This window comes from Mugil cephalus, chromosome 14, assembly GCF_022458985.1.
Source record: "Mugil cephalus isolate CIBA_MC_2020 chromosome 14, CIBA_Mcephalus_1.1, whole genome shotgun sequence".
NCBI classification, from domain to species: domain Eukaryota; kingdom Metazoa; phylum Chordata; class Actinopteri; order Mugiliformes; family Mugilidae; genus Mugil; species Mugil cephalus.
In genome coordinates, this window is record NC_061783.1 from 20107029 (window position 1) to 20122033 (window position 15005).

The 15005-nt window shown below is 45.1% G+C and overlaps 1 protein-coding gene across 3 annotated transcripts in view; it reads left to right on the top strand.

Annotated features, from left to right (window-relative positions):
* The first annotated feature begins 349 nt into the window (after positions 1–349).
* pvrl2l (PVR cell adhesion molecule related 2 like) overlaps positions 350–15005 on the top strand; it is a 309617-nt gene continuing 294961 nt past the window's right edge. The window contains exon 1 of one of the 3 annotated variants that reach the window (XM_047605223.1): positions 350–1094. In XM_047605223.1, the coding sequence (XP_047461179.1) occupies positions 1001–1094 (94 nt within the window). In that variant the 5' untranslated portion in view covers positions 350–1000. The remainder of the gene's footprint in view (positions 1095–15005) is intronic. The other 2 variants (XM_047605222.1, XM_047605221.1) reach the window with 2 other exon arrangements.

Genomic DNA, 15005 nt, shown 5'->3' on the forward strand with positions numbered 1-15005 from the left:
GCCAGCCTCTCTGCGTGTCTCCAGTCTGATGCTGTTTAGTATTTCAGTGTCATTGTTTTAATAGCGGGAAGGTCACTCCTAGATTCTGGTTCTGTTTATTTTAGAGAAAGATCTCGGTAATTTCCCCCCATCTGCCTTACTCATCCTTTAACCGTAATCGCAGCGGAGTGAAAAGTCCCTGTAATCACTTTGATATGTGGCGATAATAAGTTTAATTTTCGACCTTTCATCGCTGAAAAACGCTGAAGATCAACAGAAATAACTGGATTTTTGGGGCGCACATTTTTTTTTTGTGCAGCGACCCAACACGCATTTAGGTATTTGCTCCCTCCCACAAACACGTACGTGGACACCTCCGCCAGCCGAACACACCCTGAGCTCCCAGCGCAGGTAGGCGAAACGCCTTTTCCACGGGATTTCCAGCCCTTTAAAGTGACCGGACTTTGGCTGCGTGGCTGCGGAGCTTCAGTATTACGGCTCGAGTCCTCTTGGTGACGCTCTGCTGACATCACTTTGATATTCCCCACTCGGCTTCTCCGGATCACACTCACGGAGCTCTCCTCCGACTCTCTCTCTCTCTCACACACACACACACTAACACACCCACACGCGCACGCACACACACTCCGTCCACACTTTGTTGCCGTTCCGTTCCGCTTCGCTCGTGGCTAAGACGCACCGCGGCACGCAGCTCACCCGCGGGCTACCTGCGCGCATTGCGGCCGCTCCACAAGGACAAGGGGGGGGTTGGACTCTTTCGTTTGCTGACATTTGCGAGGAAGGAAAAGAGAAACTAAACGCGCGTCCGGATTCAGGAGAGGCACGCGCGGAGAGACGGGAGGAAAGAGAAGCTGCAACTTGGCTGGTTTCAACCCGGGCGGTCTGAACTGAGCTCACAAGTTTCTTGGCTCTCGCAGGAGAAGGAATAACTGGGAGCCCGGCTGCAACCACACGGCGCTGTTGTGGATATTTACGTCCGGCTCGTCTTCGGTTTAGAAGAATGGCGAGAGATTACGCGGCACGCTGTCCGGTCTCTCCGATGGGAAACACTTGGTTGGTGGCGGCGGCAGCGGCGATCCTCCTCGCAGCCCAAGGTAAGAGACGAGCCGCGCGTTTAACGGGCGGCTGAAAGCCCATTCAAAGCTCTCCAGCCTGGTGCACCGTGACTGTGGGCAGCCCTCTGCACTTTGCAGCCCCGCGCAGGCTGCGTCCTGGCAGCGCGGCGTGTTTCACCGCTGTCGCGTCTCCGTGTCCTGTCCGAATGTTGTTGTAGTTCGGACCGAAACACGTTGTAAAAGTTTATTGTCCGAGCTCCCCGACAGATCTGGTTGTGTTGGGTGTCGGGTACGGCACGATAGCGCGAGGTGTGGCTCTGCTGGTCCGTGGTTTTTGTCCTAATTCCTCGCGGCTTCACTCTGCAGGTGACTGTTCAGGAAAACCTAATCCCCTCTGAGCCTCTACAAACCCTTCCAACACGGCTGACCTGTAATCTGTGTTTACCTGCCGGAAAGTGTTGCAGGGAAATAGGGCGCAATCACGACTGCCGGTCTGATTACTTACCATTAGAGTAATTGTAGAAATTGGTCTTCGTGCCGGGGTGGTGATGGGAAACGCGGTCTCAGCAGGAAATAAGAGCAGCTCTGCCCCTGCTCTGCCCCTGCTCTTCAGGTGGTCCTTCAACAACTAATATTACCGTGTCAAGGCCCCTTTATGAAAATCCAGGCACGGGATTTGTATGATAAAAATACAGGAGCCGGAAAAAGACCTCAGGCTTTTGCTCGTGTGCAGTGTCCAGAGGCTGCATGTATGTACAGATGTAAGGACATAGAATGAACTGTGACATTAAATTGAGTCCGACTTGTATCTGAATTTTGAGATGAGGCAGATTTATTCATGTTTATTTTTGAAAAACGGACACACCATCTTCAACCTCGAGGATTTGCTTTTACTTTAATTCCAGTTGAACCCTATTGTAAGGTCCTGTTAGGTGATGCAAGCACAATGCAACATGGCCGTATGAATATCAGAATAATGCCACGAGTGATCAAAATATTAATGTCCACTCAAGTTACTGCAGCACAACATGGGCGCCTGTTGCAATATTTCTGATCACTCGTCGATTCTCCGCGAGCCTCCGTGGACCAACCAGTTCTGGTGTCTGAGAGGTCCACAGTCAAGGCCTTTCTTTGTTTGTTTTTATTTATTTATTTGCATGCTAACAGGTACGCTTTAGTGATGTAACAATGGTAGTTGGTATAGCAACACTGCTCAGGTCTGCACACGCAAGCAACAAGGTACAGCAGGGTTGCTTATAAGTCTGACTGTGTGTGTCTGTGTGTGTGTGTTTTTTTGATAAACATCTCGCGGTGGGAACCTACGTCGAAGTAGGAACCGCAGACACATTAATAGAAACTATGAAAACATCCACGTGGTCATAAAGTTCCTCAGCTTCTGCATTTTTTTTTGGCAGAAACGTGACACGACTGTAGAGGAAAACTCCTCTTGTGATAATCACCTTCACATCTTCACGCTTCCTTTAAGAACATCACGGTGGTGAATATGGAGATAACCACGATCACAAACTGTGATAAGGTCACGCAGGTGCACCTCCAAGTCACAACAGAGGCAATTTACCGAGCTCTTTTTCCAGTCAGGTTACAGTGATTGGCATGAGAATCCGTTAGCCCGCTCCCTCCGAGTGAATCCCTCAGCCTGTTGTTTTCACCTGGGTGTAACTGGTATCATCTGTCAGCGCTGTCCCCAAATTGTCACAGAGGAAAAAGAGAGGAAAAAAAAAAAAGAAGATGGGTCATTATGGAGCAGGGAGATATGTCATCTTGTGCATGCCTCTGGGATCAAAGCGAACGGGAGGGCAGGTTATTTCAAGGCTGCGAGCCACGGAGCCCCTGCTTCGCATTTTCGTGGCAGCATCTGTTGCACGGTGACGCTTCAGGGCTGCGATTTTGACTGAGAGCAACAGGCAGGGGCATGATTGAACCTTGATTGGAATTAGCTTGGCGGCGACTTCTCCTCCCGCGTATCCGGAGCGACGTGAAACGCCGAGAACGAGCAGAGGCCGGGAGTGATGTGCTGGAGCATCCCCGCACTGCAAACCGTGCAGCACAGGTTTGCTGCGAGAATGACACATGCTCACTTGAGACTCTGGTACATCCGGTCCGCACCGTTAAAAAGCTGTCAGGCTGTCATAATGGTATCCCCACAGGTTATGAATTAATTTGAACACTGCAACATCAGAAGCGTCTCGTCGGAGGAAAAAAAAAAACCTCTGCAACCGGTGGAAGCAGCCTCCTAGCTAGCGAGCTAGTGGAGGATTACTTTATAAAGATTAAGGTTTTATAATGTGACACTTTTTTTACTGATTTTATTTTTTTTTTAAGGGGAGTGTTTCCCCAAAAACACTCCACAACCGGAGGCGTGCGCGCGGCGTGATTACGCGTTTGTGTTGAAAATCAACAAGCACTCCGCGTAAAAGGGTTAATGGCGCTAATGACACCCCCGTCGTAATTTCTAAAGAACTGTGTTAACCTTCAGAAAAGAGGCAACGTAGAGTTGAGAGAGAGGATATCATTCCGCTGCTATAATAATTAAGTCACTTCAGGTGCCCGCCCCCCTCCACCCCCCCACCCATCCACCCATCACCCCCTCCCACTCGTCTCTATGGGCCTGATCCTGTGCTGAAATGTCAATGATGATGAGTCCCCTCGACGGCTCGGTGGAGACGAAGGGCTGATTAGCTTATCACTTGGAGAGCAGGCGGCCGATGATTATCGCCCTCGGAGCGGCGCGGCCTGATTATCGAGAGCGCTTATTAATGACTCATCATGTTGTTGTTTGTTGTTTGCATATTTGTGCAGCCAGCGCCGCGGCTCCCGTACGGGTCGGCGATGGGGTTTGCACCATTTGGGAACCAGTTGGGAGAAGAAGAAGGAGGCCGTGATGGAGGCGCTTTGAAAGCCTGACTTGAGCGTGTAACTTCAAACAACCAAGTAATCAACTATGGTGTATAACTACAAAACATGTATTGAGGGCTGGGAAACCCCACCTGAGAAGGTTCACCTGGTTCAACCCTTAAGGATGATGTGATACGTGGCTGAATAAGCACCCTGTTAATTATAATAAAAATGAACTGAGAGCAACTTCTAAAAACGAGTTTTAGACATTTATGCGTGAGCTGCCCACCACAGACGATTGTGTTCCACTGGCCTTTGGGGCAAAAACACACAAATGAATTTTTCTCTTTGCATGATGTTTTAGTTGATTAATTATCGGAACAAGCCTAGAGGCTGAATGTTTCCCATTCATAGTCGTAGTTCAAATAAAAATGTCAGTAATTTCCTCATTTTTAACAGATTTTTTTTTTAATTTTTTATTTTTACACTTTACATGAATCCTATTTGAGCCCCGTGTAGTGAAAACCTGACCCCGGGGTTAAAGAATAATTCGGATCCTTCAATAGCTTTAAAAAATAGTCCGCGGCACCGAGACCCCAACTCCATTAGAGGCAGGTAGACTAAATGTCAAGGAGAGTGTCGGTGTCATTGTTGCTTTGAGAGCAGATCACAAGGCATCATTCACCCAAACGCTCGTCTGTGCTGCGTCTTTTTTTTTTTTTTTTCCCCAGTCGGGTTAATATCCTGAGACCCCACGTCCTCATATGTGGACAGGTTTTAGGTTTGTGGTAGCTTCTTATTCTGCTTCATTTAGACCATAGGTCTTCAACAGTGGGTACTGCAGGGGGTTGCAAAATCTTTGGTTGATTAGACATTTTTTATATATATATTATTAATTTAATTTCTTTAAATACACATTAACATGAACATATTTTAATAAAGGGATAAGGGATAGACTAATACTGAATGCAAAATAATCATGTATATTTATAAAAAGCACTATGCTACTAAGTTTAATATAGAACACATATAGTTAGTACTTAATCTCTTCATCAGTTTGTCCTGGAAAAAACATTGAAGACCCCTGATTTAGACCCGTTGTCCTCAAAAGTGGACACTTGTATCTGCCGCCTAGTGGTAGCAAAGGCTCAGTACACTAGTTGGCTTAAAGCATGATAGCATGATAGTAAGTAATAAATCTTTATTTTTATTTTTATGGTTGATACTTGTCTATTTATATGTGTTAACGTCTCTAGTTTGATGCAAATGTAACAAATTTTATCGGAAGCGAAAAGCTACAGCGTCGCTCATTAGCAGGTGCACGTCCCTGCTCAGAAATGATGCTCAGTTTTTATGCTTCTTAGCTGCCTGGAGATATTAACGGTACACAACAAATAAAAGCTGTTTGTTTCACTTTCACCAGTGACAACTGAAACTTTCGCTGAAATTTCTCAGAAGGCGAGTTCGTATTTAGGTGCCCCCTGAGTTCTGTGAATGCTGTGAGAAGATAGTGATATGAGCCTAAACCACCTACCAGTCCTCAGACTGGTTTAGTCAGTGGCTCGTCGTGACGACTCTTGGTTTCATAATCATCCCCTCGAGAACAAACCGTTGACGCTTATTGAGCTCATAAATGATTCACATCAACTCTTAGCGTTTGGGCCGGTTTGTTCGGTTGTTTGTCGTGTGGGGTTTGTCACCAGGAAAGTGTTACTTTGAGAAAATAAATAACTTTTTTCTCTTAATTACAGGCTTTTCATTTCACCCATTGACGACTAGCACACAGCGTTGCCTCTCACTGCGTACTGTGATATTCTTATCCACGTTCCCATTTGTGTCTCTTGAATTTTTTGCCTCTGGGTTTCGTATTGTTTGTATTGTTAGTCAATGATTAAACTGTAAATGTCTTCACACGTCGTGGGCTGATGGAGCGTGGACCGCTAACTTTTTAGCATTGCAGACTCTTGCATGATACTGTTTACTTGTTTTCTTGTTTTTGTTTTTTTTTGTTTGATGCTAGTCTTTCAGATCCCCGTTGCAGCAGCTCTTGCGACCAGAGGTAGAGGTTGGGTCACTCTCTGAAATTTGGAACCGGTCGTCATGGATACAGCTTTTGTGGCAGAGACAGTTACACATCCCTTTGTTGTGCAGCCATGTGTGGTGTGTCTAAGTCTTTGTATGGTCCACCAAAAAAGGAGCTTGGTGTAATTACGTGAAGACTTAACGTCGCTGTAAGAAGCTCCTTCGCTTCAATTTGGTGGAAGTTTAATTCACGAAGCTGAACTTAGTCAGCGCTTTTTCTGAGGAAACAGGTACTAAGCAAATTCCAGATCACATTTCTAGAAATAATCCATCTCATGGCGAACACCTTGACATTGCTTTGTGGATCTTCAGCAAACAGGTGTCAGTGGGAAGAGGGATTACAGAGCGCGGCAACAGGAAAGGGAGCCATGAATCACAGTGGAACTGATCCAAGGATGTCAGCGGAAGGTTTTTTTTTTTTTTTCTTTTTTTTAGCTCTCGGCTTTCAGGGTCCAGTCGAATAACTTTCTCCGAGAAATTCGGCACACGAGCTTTGGATCACACTCAATGAGGCCTCCCACCATAGTTTGACTTTTTACGGGCATGCACGGTACAGGAAACGTCCTTTCATACCCAGCTCAGCCTTTCATTTCTCACTCCTTTATTCATCCATTCTTACTCCGCGAGTCCTATTCTCGCGCCCTCTCGCTGCTGGCGCTCATTCTTTCGCTCGCGACCCTATTTTCTGTCGGCCCGGCTGGCCGCCGCTCCACACCAGCTCCCGAGTGTTGGTGGAGCGGGGTGGGTAGGTGGGTGGGAGGGGGGGTCCTTTTGTTGGAGCGGCTTTTGGTGGAATTAAAAAGGGTGCCAGTACAACCCCCACACCCCTCCCCTTCTTCCTCCCTGCGCCCACTCTGCTGCTCTCAGTTTTTCTAGGCCTCATTGTTTAGAAGGAGAGGGAGCACGAAGAGGAGGAGGAGGGAGGAGGGAGGAGGGGGGGTTAATTCAAAAGTGCGAAAATGTTTAGACAAGACTCTCTGCTCTGTATCCTGCTCTGTCCTGAGCTCACCCATTCCACAGGCCACAGCGAGCTGCGTCCTCGTCCCCAATCAGACGCTCTTTTCCTCTCCAGATATAGTCTGCTGGTGGGTCTGGCTGAGATCTGACCTTGTGACATTTCCTCCAGTCGCAGTGTGGGCGACGCATAACCGCAATGACATTGTTTGCTTCGCTTACATCATCATTATGAAGCCTTTTATCCGGGGACCGTTCCTCACGGAGGAGATTTAAAGGGGGATAGCCGAGCTACAACCAGACCAGAATTAGGAAACAACAAAGCAGGATCACAGACTTCATTCATCCACGAGGGAAATTGCTTGGTCATAGTGGCTCAGTTGCATTAAAAAAAAAAAAAATAAATAAAAAAAATACTCTATAGAACCACAAGTAAAAAGAAAAACAGTGGATATAGTTAAAATTAAATAATCTAAAAAATAATAAAATAATTCTAAAAAAAATAACAAAATAAAATAAGTAAAAATCTAATAAAATAAAATAAAATATGATAAGAAAAAAATTGCATATTAATAAATGTAAAGGAATAGCGACAGAAGTAAATATCTAAATAAATACATCATATGCAAGTGAAACGGCCGTGATGCTGCTAATAAGAAACAGTCAAGCTCACGGTGCTCGAGCCAAGAAAGAAACGCAGTAGATATTTTTTATTACTTTTTTTTTGCTGCTGCCTTTTGAGCATAAATGTGTCTCCTCAACGGAATAATATGTTAGAAACAGGTGGAATGTAATTATTTCTGCAATCAAAACTAAAACAGCATGACAGCGTGCAATCAGTTCCTCTTTTTTACGATATCAACAGCAACCGAACGTGATCAGCTTCACAGAAATGGCATTATTCCATCAGACGGCATCAAAGGGTTCCATTAGCCTAGCATGGCGTTTTAAGTATCACGCTGTCAAGAGAGGGCACGGTCGCAATTATTTCGCGGAGGAAAAATTCAGAATACCTTTTTATAAACAGTTCGCAGTTTAAATATAAACACATTTTAACACAAAATTATGCAGAATTGCATTATTACTTGAGAGTTGAGAGTTTCCTGTGTTGTGCTTCCTGGGAGGAGTGAAGGGTTTAACACCGCCGACGTTATCCGTGCATGTTTATTGTTTATTATTTAAGAAAGTAATGTACCATTAGAAGTAGTAAAAATCCAGGTTTTTATGCAGCTTATTTGCCTCAACCACAAGATGGATGGATCAAACTGCCCCTACCACAGACAGAGTCCAGCCACCATGTGTCCTCCCTCTTCTTGGTGCCTCTCCAACACACCTCAGTGTAGAAGACGGCACCGACAACAATAGCCTGGTAGGACACGTCCAGCAGCTTCCGGCAGATGTTAAACGACCTCCACCTCCTGAGGAAATAGAGACGACTCTGACCTCTTTTTTTTTTTGTGTATGATCCAGATATAGACCCAGGTACTCCCCGGCGATGGCTCCAGGCGGCAGGTGGACACTGAATGTTTTGCAAACCGCTTTATATCTCAATGTACTATGAATTATTTTGGTATTTTTGTTTTTTTTTGTCCCCCACACCCTGTTTCAGGTCATATCCGGTTGCGATCGGTTGGATGGTGAAACCTTTCTTCATGCGATGTGGAAGCCAGGAAGATGAAAAAGAAAAAAAGAAGTTAATATCCTGCCCTGGTTCAGAGGCCGTTGTCTTCAAAATGTGCTTCTAGGAACTCATTTAAGAAACAGAAAAGTTGTGTACGTGGTGTAAGTTTCACCGCCCTGCTCTTATTCGCCTTATTCCCCCGAATCCTCTTTTCACTACTGGACTTGCGGAAATTTTATGCCTCTGCCTTATCTTCAACTTTCTAACACTCAGCGATACAAAGGATAGAAAGTGAAGGAGCTTAATGTCAGGAGGAAGCAACGCCACAACTCACCGAAGGAATGCAAATAGACTCGGGAAGGAACCGAGAGAGAGAGCATCGATTTATTTCTTCTTCCCTGTCCATAAATAACCGTCCTGCTCTATTCAGCCTGGAGACTGTTAGCAACAAGTTGTGGAGGGTCAGCCGCGAGCCAGCCAACAGAGAGACGGAGGGAGGGAGGGAGGGGGAAAGAGGGAGACCCCGTCTGTATTGATGAAAGGTTATAATGAAACGGGGCTAAAGACGAGGGTTTGCGCACGTCTGACAGTCTGGCTCCTCTCTCGCCTCTGTTAGCGCCCTCGGCGGCTTCGCCGTTAGCGTCCAAATCGACCGACTCGACCTCCGTTCCGTGTGCACGTGTGTGTGTGTGTGTCGGCGGTGATCGTCTTGATCAACGGCATCCATTTCCGACAGGGTTGTTTCTCATTTGCATAACGCAAGCTAACGTCTCTCCTCCTCACCCGGTTCACAAGCGCCCACTGTTCACACGGCGGCACATTCCTATGCGAGTCACATGCACGTTAGAAGAGAATACCGGTGTCATTTAGAGTTACAGCTCATTTACTACTGCCTCCGTCTAGCATGTCTCCCCCCCCCCCAATCATTCTGCAATGCATGCCGAGTGTAATTACATCATTTTTCTGTCATTTTTCAATATACAGGCTGTGTTGGGTTTTTTTTTTTCTTTTTTCAAACCTGGCTGCAAATGAGTGACTGTCCTGGCAAACGAAGCAGACGCATGTGAAAAGAAAGACATGGGATATGACAATTAAGTTTGTCAGGCTGCATGTTGTTCCATGGATTATTTCTTGGCAGAGGCTTCCACGTCTTCCGCGGTTGTAAGGTGACTGGCAGGAAATGGTCCATGTTTCATATTAACATGGGACCCGGGTTCCTGGCTTGTCTTCAGTGGGAGACATTGAAATGTTCTGCACACAATAGAAAGAATAGACCTGCGACTTTTAACCTTTAATTTATCAGATTGGCGTTCCCCCGTACTGAGAATATTAAATGGAACATTTTTTTTTCTCTTTCTTTCTACATTTCTGCATTACTTCTGCTACCTAGCGTGGAAGCTAGCCCAAGTTTTCCTGGGAACTGATTTTTACCCCAGCACCGGTCTGCTTGGCCAAATCGTTTGGCTTCATGTGAGCCAAGTTGAATTTGTTTACAGCAAAATGGCTCAGATTGGTTGTAGGACTATCCGGTTGCATGCAAAGGTATTTTTTTTTCTCCTTTTTGGCTGCAAAGACGCCACAAAAAATGGGACCAGACTCATATTCTAACAAGAACTGAGTCTGGTTGACTTGGCCTCCAAATTCACTACATCCCAACCTGATCAAGCAACTGCAGGATGCGCGGGGACAAACCTGATCCACAGAGACATAAATAATTTATATAAATGTATACGTGTAGTCTTGAGGCACATATAACCTATTGTGAAGCTTTGGAATGAGGTGTCCTGAGCCTGTAGCCCTCATCTCTGCTTAAGGGCAACTGGCCCAAGGCGGTATCACAACAGACCTCACTTCTCACATATCTCAGCAGGCCCCTTGCAGTCGATTTGCATTGTGGGTAATTTAGACACGGAAATATGCGTAGAATGAAAAAAAAAAAATCAAAAAAATCCATCTTTATCTTTTGCATCCGTTTTGATCCATTTTTGACGCCCAACTGTGCACAGTAAAGCTGCGTATTCTCCTCGTTAAACGGCCTGTAACACCTCTGCTAGAGGCTGGCTGTTGTGCTATAGCTCAGTTTCTATAGAGGAGGGAACAATCTTATCTTGTCGCGCAGCCTTATATAGCGAGACACTACCACCATTTTCACGTGTCTACGGGTGGAACATAGCATTATGTCCTCCTGGCCAGGGGCCGCGCATCTTCCGAGATTTATGTTGAATCATTCTGTCCACATTTGCCCATAAATAACCAATAAATCAGCTGGCATCCGAACGGTACACAAACGCAGATGTACAAACAGGTTGCCCCCACCCCCTCCCCCCCTCCCCCCTATTCCCTTGCCTCTTTCTGGCGGGCTCTACTAAACCTGATTAATTGCTTCCGCATCCTTCACTAATTCAGGAGTTGATTGAGAGATTCAGTGTGACAGCTACAGAACAAACAACTTTGTCTTTCTACGTTTCTCCTCTATCTCGGCGCCCTCCTCCTCCTCCTCCTCCTCCCTCTACATCTGAACACTTCTGACTTTCCCCTTCCCTGATCTAAAGCTGAGTGAATATTCTCCTCTGAATGCAAAATTAAGATTTTTTATTTTTTTTTGACATTAAACTATTCAGTATTCCAGACGTGCACCAGACATACACTTCTCTGGAAACCGCCAATGAACGTTTTCATTTGCATGATAGAATTACAGGATTCTCTAAAAGGCAGGATTTTCTATTTTCTTCCTTAATAGTATATCATTGTCAAATGACTTGAGATATTGCCTGGTGCTTTTCTACAAACCCTGGGGGCTTTCTTCTTATAGCTCATTTCATTATTTCTCCTCCCTGCTGTTTTTTTTGCTCTTACCTGTCGGTCAGCCAGAAGTGTCTCTGTCTGTGTCTTTTCTTTGTGAGACGGGATCCGCTCCAAGTCCTTCCTCAATTAGACCCGAAATGAAAACAGGTTTAACGAAGCTGATTCTTGTAAATAGCTGCATCGGAGCATCTTTTATCCTCCTTTACCGCCATGTGACATCATCGGCATTGTGAGGTTCGGAGTCTGATGCCTCTGCACAAAGGTTACAAAACAGTGCAATTCTGCAACAATAATGAGGTACGGCTCGTAGCACTTTACTGGAAATAAGGCTCCGCGTTCAGGAATAATGTGTGTGCATATGCTTGTGTAGTTATCTTTTGAATTTTTATACCATGTGAGCTTCACACTAGCGACGTGCACCTCCCCAGGAATGATGCAGGCTGTAGTAGCTTGGTACTAACTTTAGGATTTTTTTCCTGCTTCTGCGTCTCCATCACAATGTTTTAATTGGTTGTTTTGGATCAGTAAAGATGGAACGCATCAAGGAAAGATTAGCCGAGGAGGTTTGGAGATACAAACATTCGTAGGACTTTCTCTCCATTGGTGAAAGTGAAGCAGAAAGTAGAAACAAAAATGAATCGACCTGCAAAGCCACACTCAAGTATTAATGTCCTGCAGTACCTTAAATGAGCCTTAAAGCTATTCTGGAGGAAACTGAGGTTTCTTGGTCCTCACTAATTGACATACTGTACAGTCAAAGTGATGCTTCAGGGGTTAAGGTACATTTTACTGCAACCGAAACTCAAAGGACTGGAACTAGAGTGGTATGTAAAATCTGACTTTGTGGCTTTGTTTTATACATTGTTTCTGGGTGCAACAACCTGCGCTAAATGCAGTTCGTTCGATGCACGGAGGAAATTCAAGTGGTAAAAATCAGAAGCTTGATGCCCCATGGTTCAGCAATGCATCTTTAAAGCGGTTTCTCTGAAACTTCATTTAAATCCTGGCCCCTGCCGTTGACATGCACATGATATCTACTCAGGTTCCCAGTCTCCTTCATTCTTGGCTTTTTTGGATGCAAGTTCAGGGTCAGGCCTTTAGTTGTGACAGTGAAGTGCTAGGGAGTCCATTATGCCAATGAGTGTCCTCGCAAAGACGCCCAAGTGTGTGCGCTGGTATGTGTGAGTAGCGCTTGTGACAAGCTCCCTCTGTTAGCTGCAGCTATACAGCCACTGTGGGCCGTGTGATGGGTGAAGATGTGAGTAACTGTGACAGACAGAAACACACACACACATACAACCATCTCTTCCTCCCATCTCCATATAATATGAAGCTCTTCTCTTCTTCTCGTGGCACATGGATTAAAAAGCTCACATGTCAAGATCAGAGAAATCATTAATGGCATAAAGTTATTCTCGGTGGCGCAAAAAATTTTCATTTAGAGATGACAGCTGTCGTACCGCCAGACGCGTGAACTGTAGCTGCACTTGTGCTCCACCCTTGGGAGAAAAACGGATTATTTTTCACAGGCGTTTCCATTTTTTTTAAAATGACAAAGAGTGATCTGGTTAGAAATGATGCCGATTGTTGTTTTCTCCCACCTGATTGAGTACTTCTATTTTATTTTATCACCTTTTATTAGCGCGGAAACGTATCTCATTACAGGAAAACAACATTAACTGAAGGGCTTAACGTGAACACTGTCTAAATCTGAAGCTGTGGTTGACAAATAATATTAAATTAGGCTGGAGACAATAACGGATACTGTGGCTGGCTAATCAAAAGAGGAACTGTGTTGTTATGAGCCAGGCAATTATGGAAATAATCTGCTAATCTGCTCGCTACATTGAAATTGGAATATCCATCCATTTTTCTCTAAACCGCTTATCCGGGTTATGGCTGCGGGGGCTGGAGGGTATCAAAAGGCATGCACCAACTGAGAGGCAGCGAGCACCCTGAAGCCAGGTCTGAGGGTGAAGCATGTATTAATGAAAGGTAAGTGCATGTAAAACCTCCTGCAGAGGACTTGGTAACTACTGAAATTAAAACAGAAGTCAGCTATGTGCTAAAGTAACACTCCAATATGGAAGTTGGGTGTTGGGTTTCTGGTTATCGTCCAACCGTTGATGCTCTTTTTGCTGCCTTGCAAGTTAAACCTCTATTGGTTTAACTCACACCACTCACTCCTGGTTCACCTCCTACTTCTCCGGTCGCATACAACTTGTACTACCAATCCCAACCCTCCCCAGTCGCATGTGGTGTGCCACAGGGCTCTATCCTTGGCCCCCTCCTCTTCATTATCTACCTACTCCCTCTCGGCAATATCTTCAGGAATCACGTACTCAACTTTCATTGCTATGCAGACGACACTCAGCTCTATCTCTCCTGCACTCCTGCCCATATCAATAACATCACCCGGTCTTCATACTTTCATCTCTGCAATATCAACCCCCTTCGCCCATCCCTCTCACCTAATAGCACTTCCGTATTGGTCAATGCCCTTGTCACATCCCGCCTTGATTACTTTAATGCAGTTCTTCATGGTCTGCCGCAGAAATCCCTGAATAAACTACAATTAGTCCAAAATTCAGCTGCACTGGTCCACCTCCGCATTGACTTCAAGATCCTGCTCCTCACATTTAAGGCCCTTTAACTTCTCCATACCTACACACCTTCCCTCACACTCAGGACCTCCTCTTCTTCACTCCTCTTCACTCCTCTTCTGCCCACTTGGCCACAGTGGGAATGAGATCTTTTAGTTGCACTGCCCCTCGGCTCTGGAAAACATCTCCCACAGCACATCTGGACTCTAACATCACTGTCAACCTTCGAATCACTTCTCAAAACACACCTGTTCAGACTGGCCTAACCCCATCCTAACATATTGCATTTTTCTGTCGTTGCTCACTGTGGTTTATTGTTTTATTGTTGTCTTTTATTATTGTTGTTGTATTATTGCTTCATTTTTGTTTTATTATTTTACTGTGTATTTTTAATTGTTTTATTGTAAGGTGACCTTCAGAGTCCTGAAACGTGCTTATAAAAACAACACATTATTATCATTATATCTACATTTCTTTCTGGCAAGAAAAACTGTAAAGGTTTATTTAAAGTACAGCAGAAAGAAGATGTCATAACCTATGTACCTAGCTATCACCTGTGGCCATTTACACTTGTTGTTATTCTGGCTCACTCTGTAGCCAGCGGTGTTTCTTTTTTGCCAGTTGGGTTAATTTTTGTTTACTACTTGTACTTTGTGCTTCACACTCAAGAATGGAACCGAAACGTTTGCCCGGAAGTTTGGCGAGTCTTGCAGCGGTTGCATTTCTGGACCTCCTCAGTTAAGCTTCCCTCGGTGTGTTCCACCTTTATTGATCTGAACCAACACAGTTTGGTAATAATAAAGTGGAAATACGCTACTACCAAGTGGACCAATCACAGCTCTTGTGGTCTGCATTACCCTGACATGTAGTTACATTTCTACAGAGGTGCATGTCTGGGTACAGCGTTAGGGTCTGTGTAGGGCGGTGCTTCTCAAAGTGTGGCAGGGCGCGACACAAGGCAGGAAATATTCAATTTAAGGCGCCTTCTTCACAGTATGTAAGGGACTTCCTGCCTGAACGATGCAATCT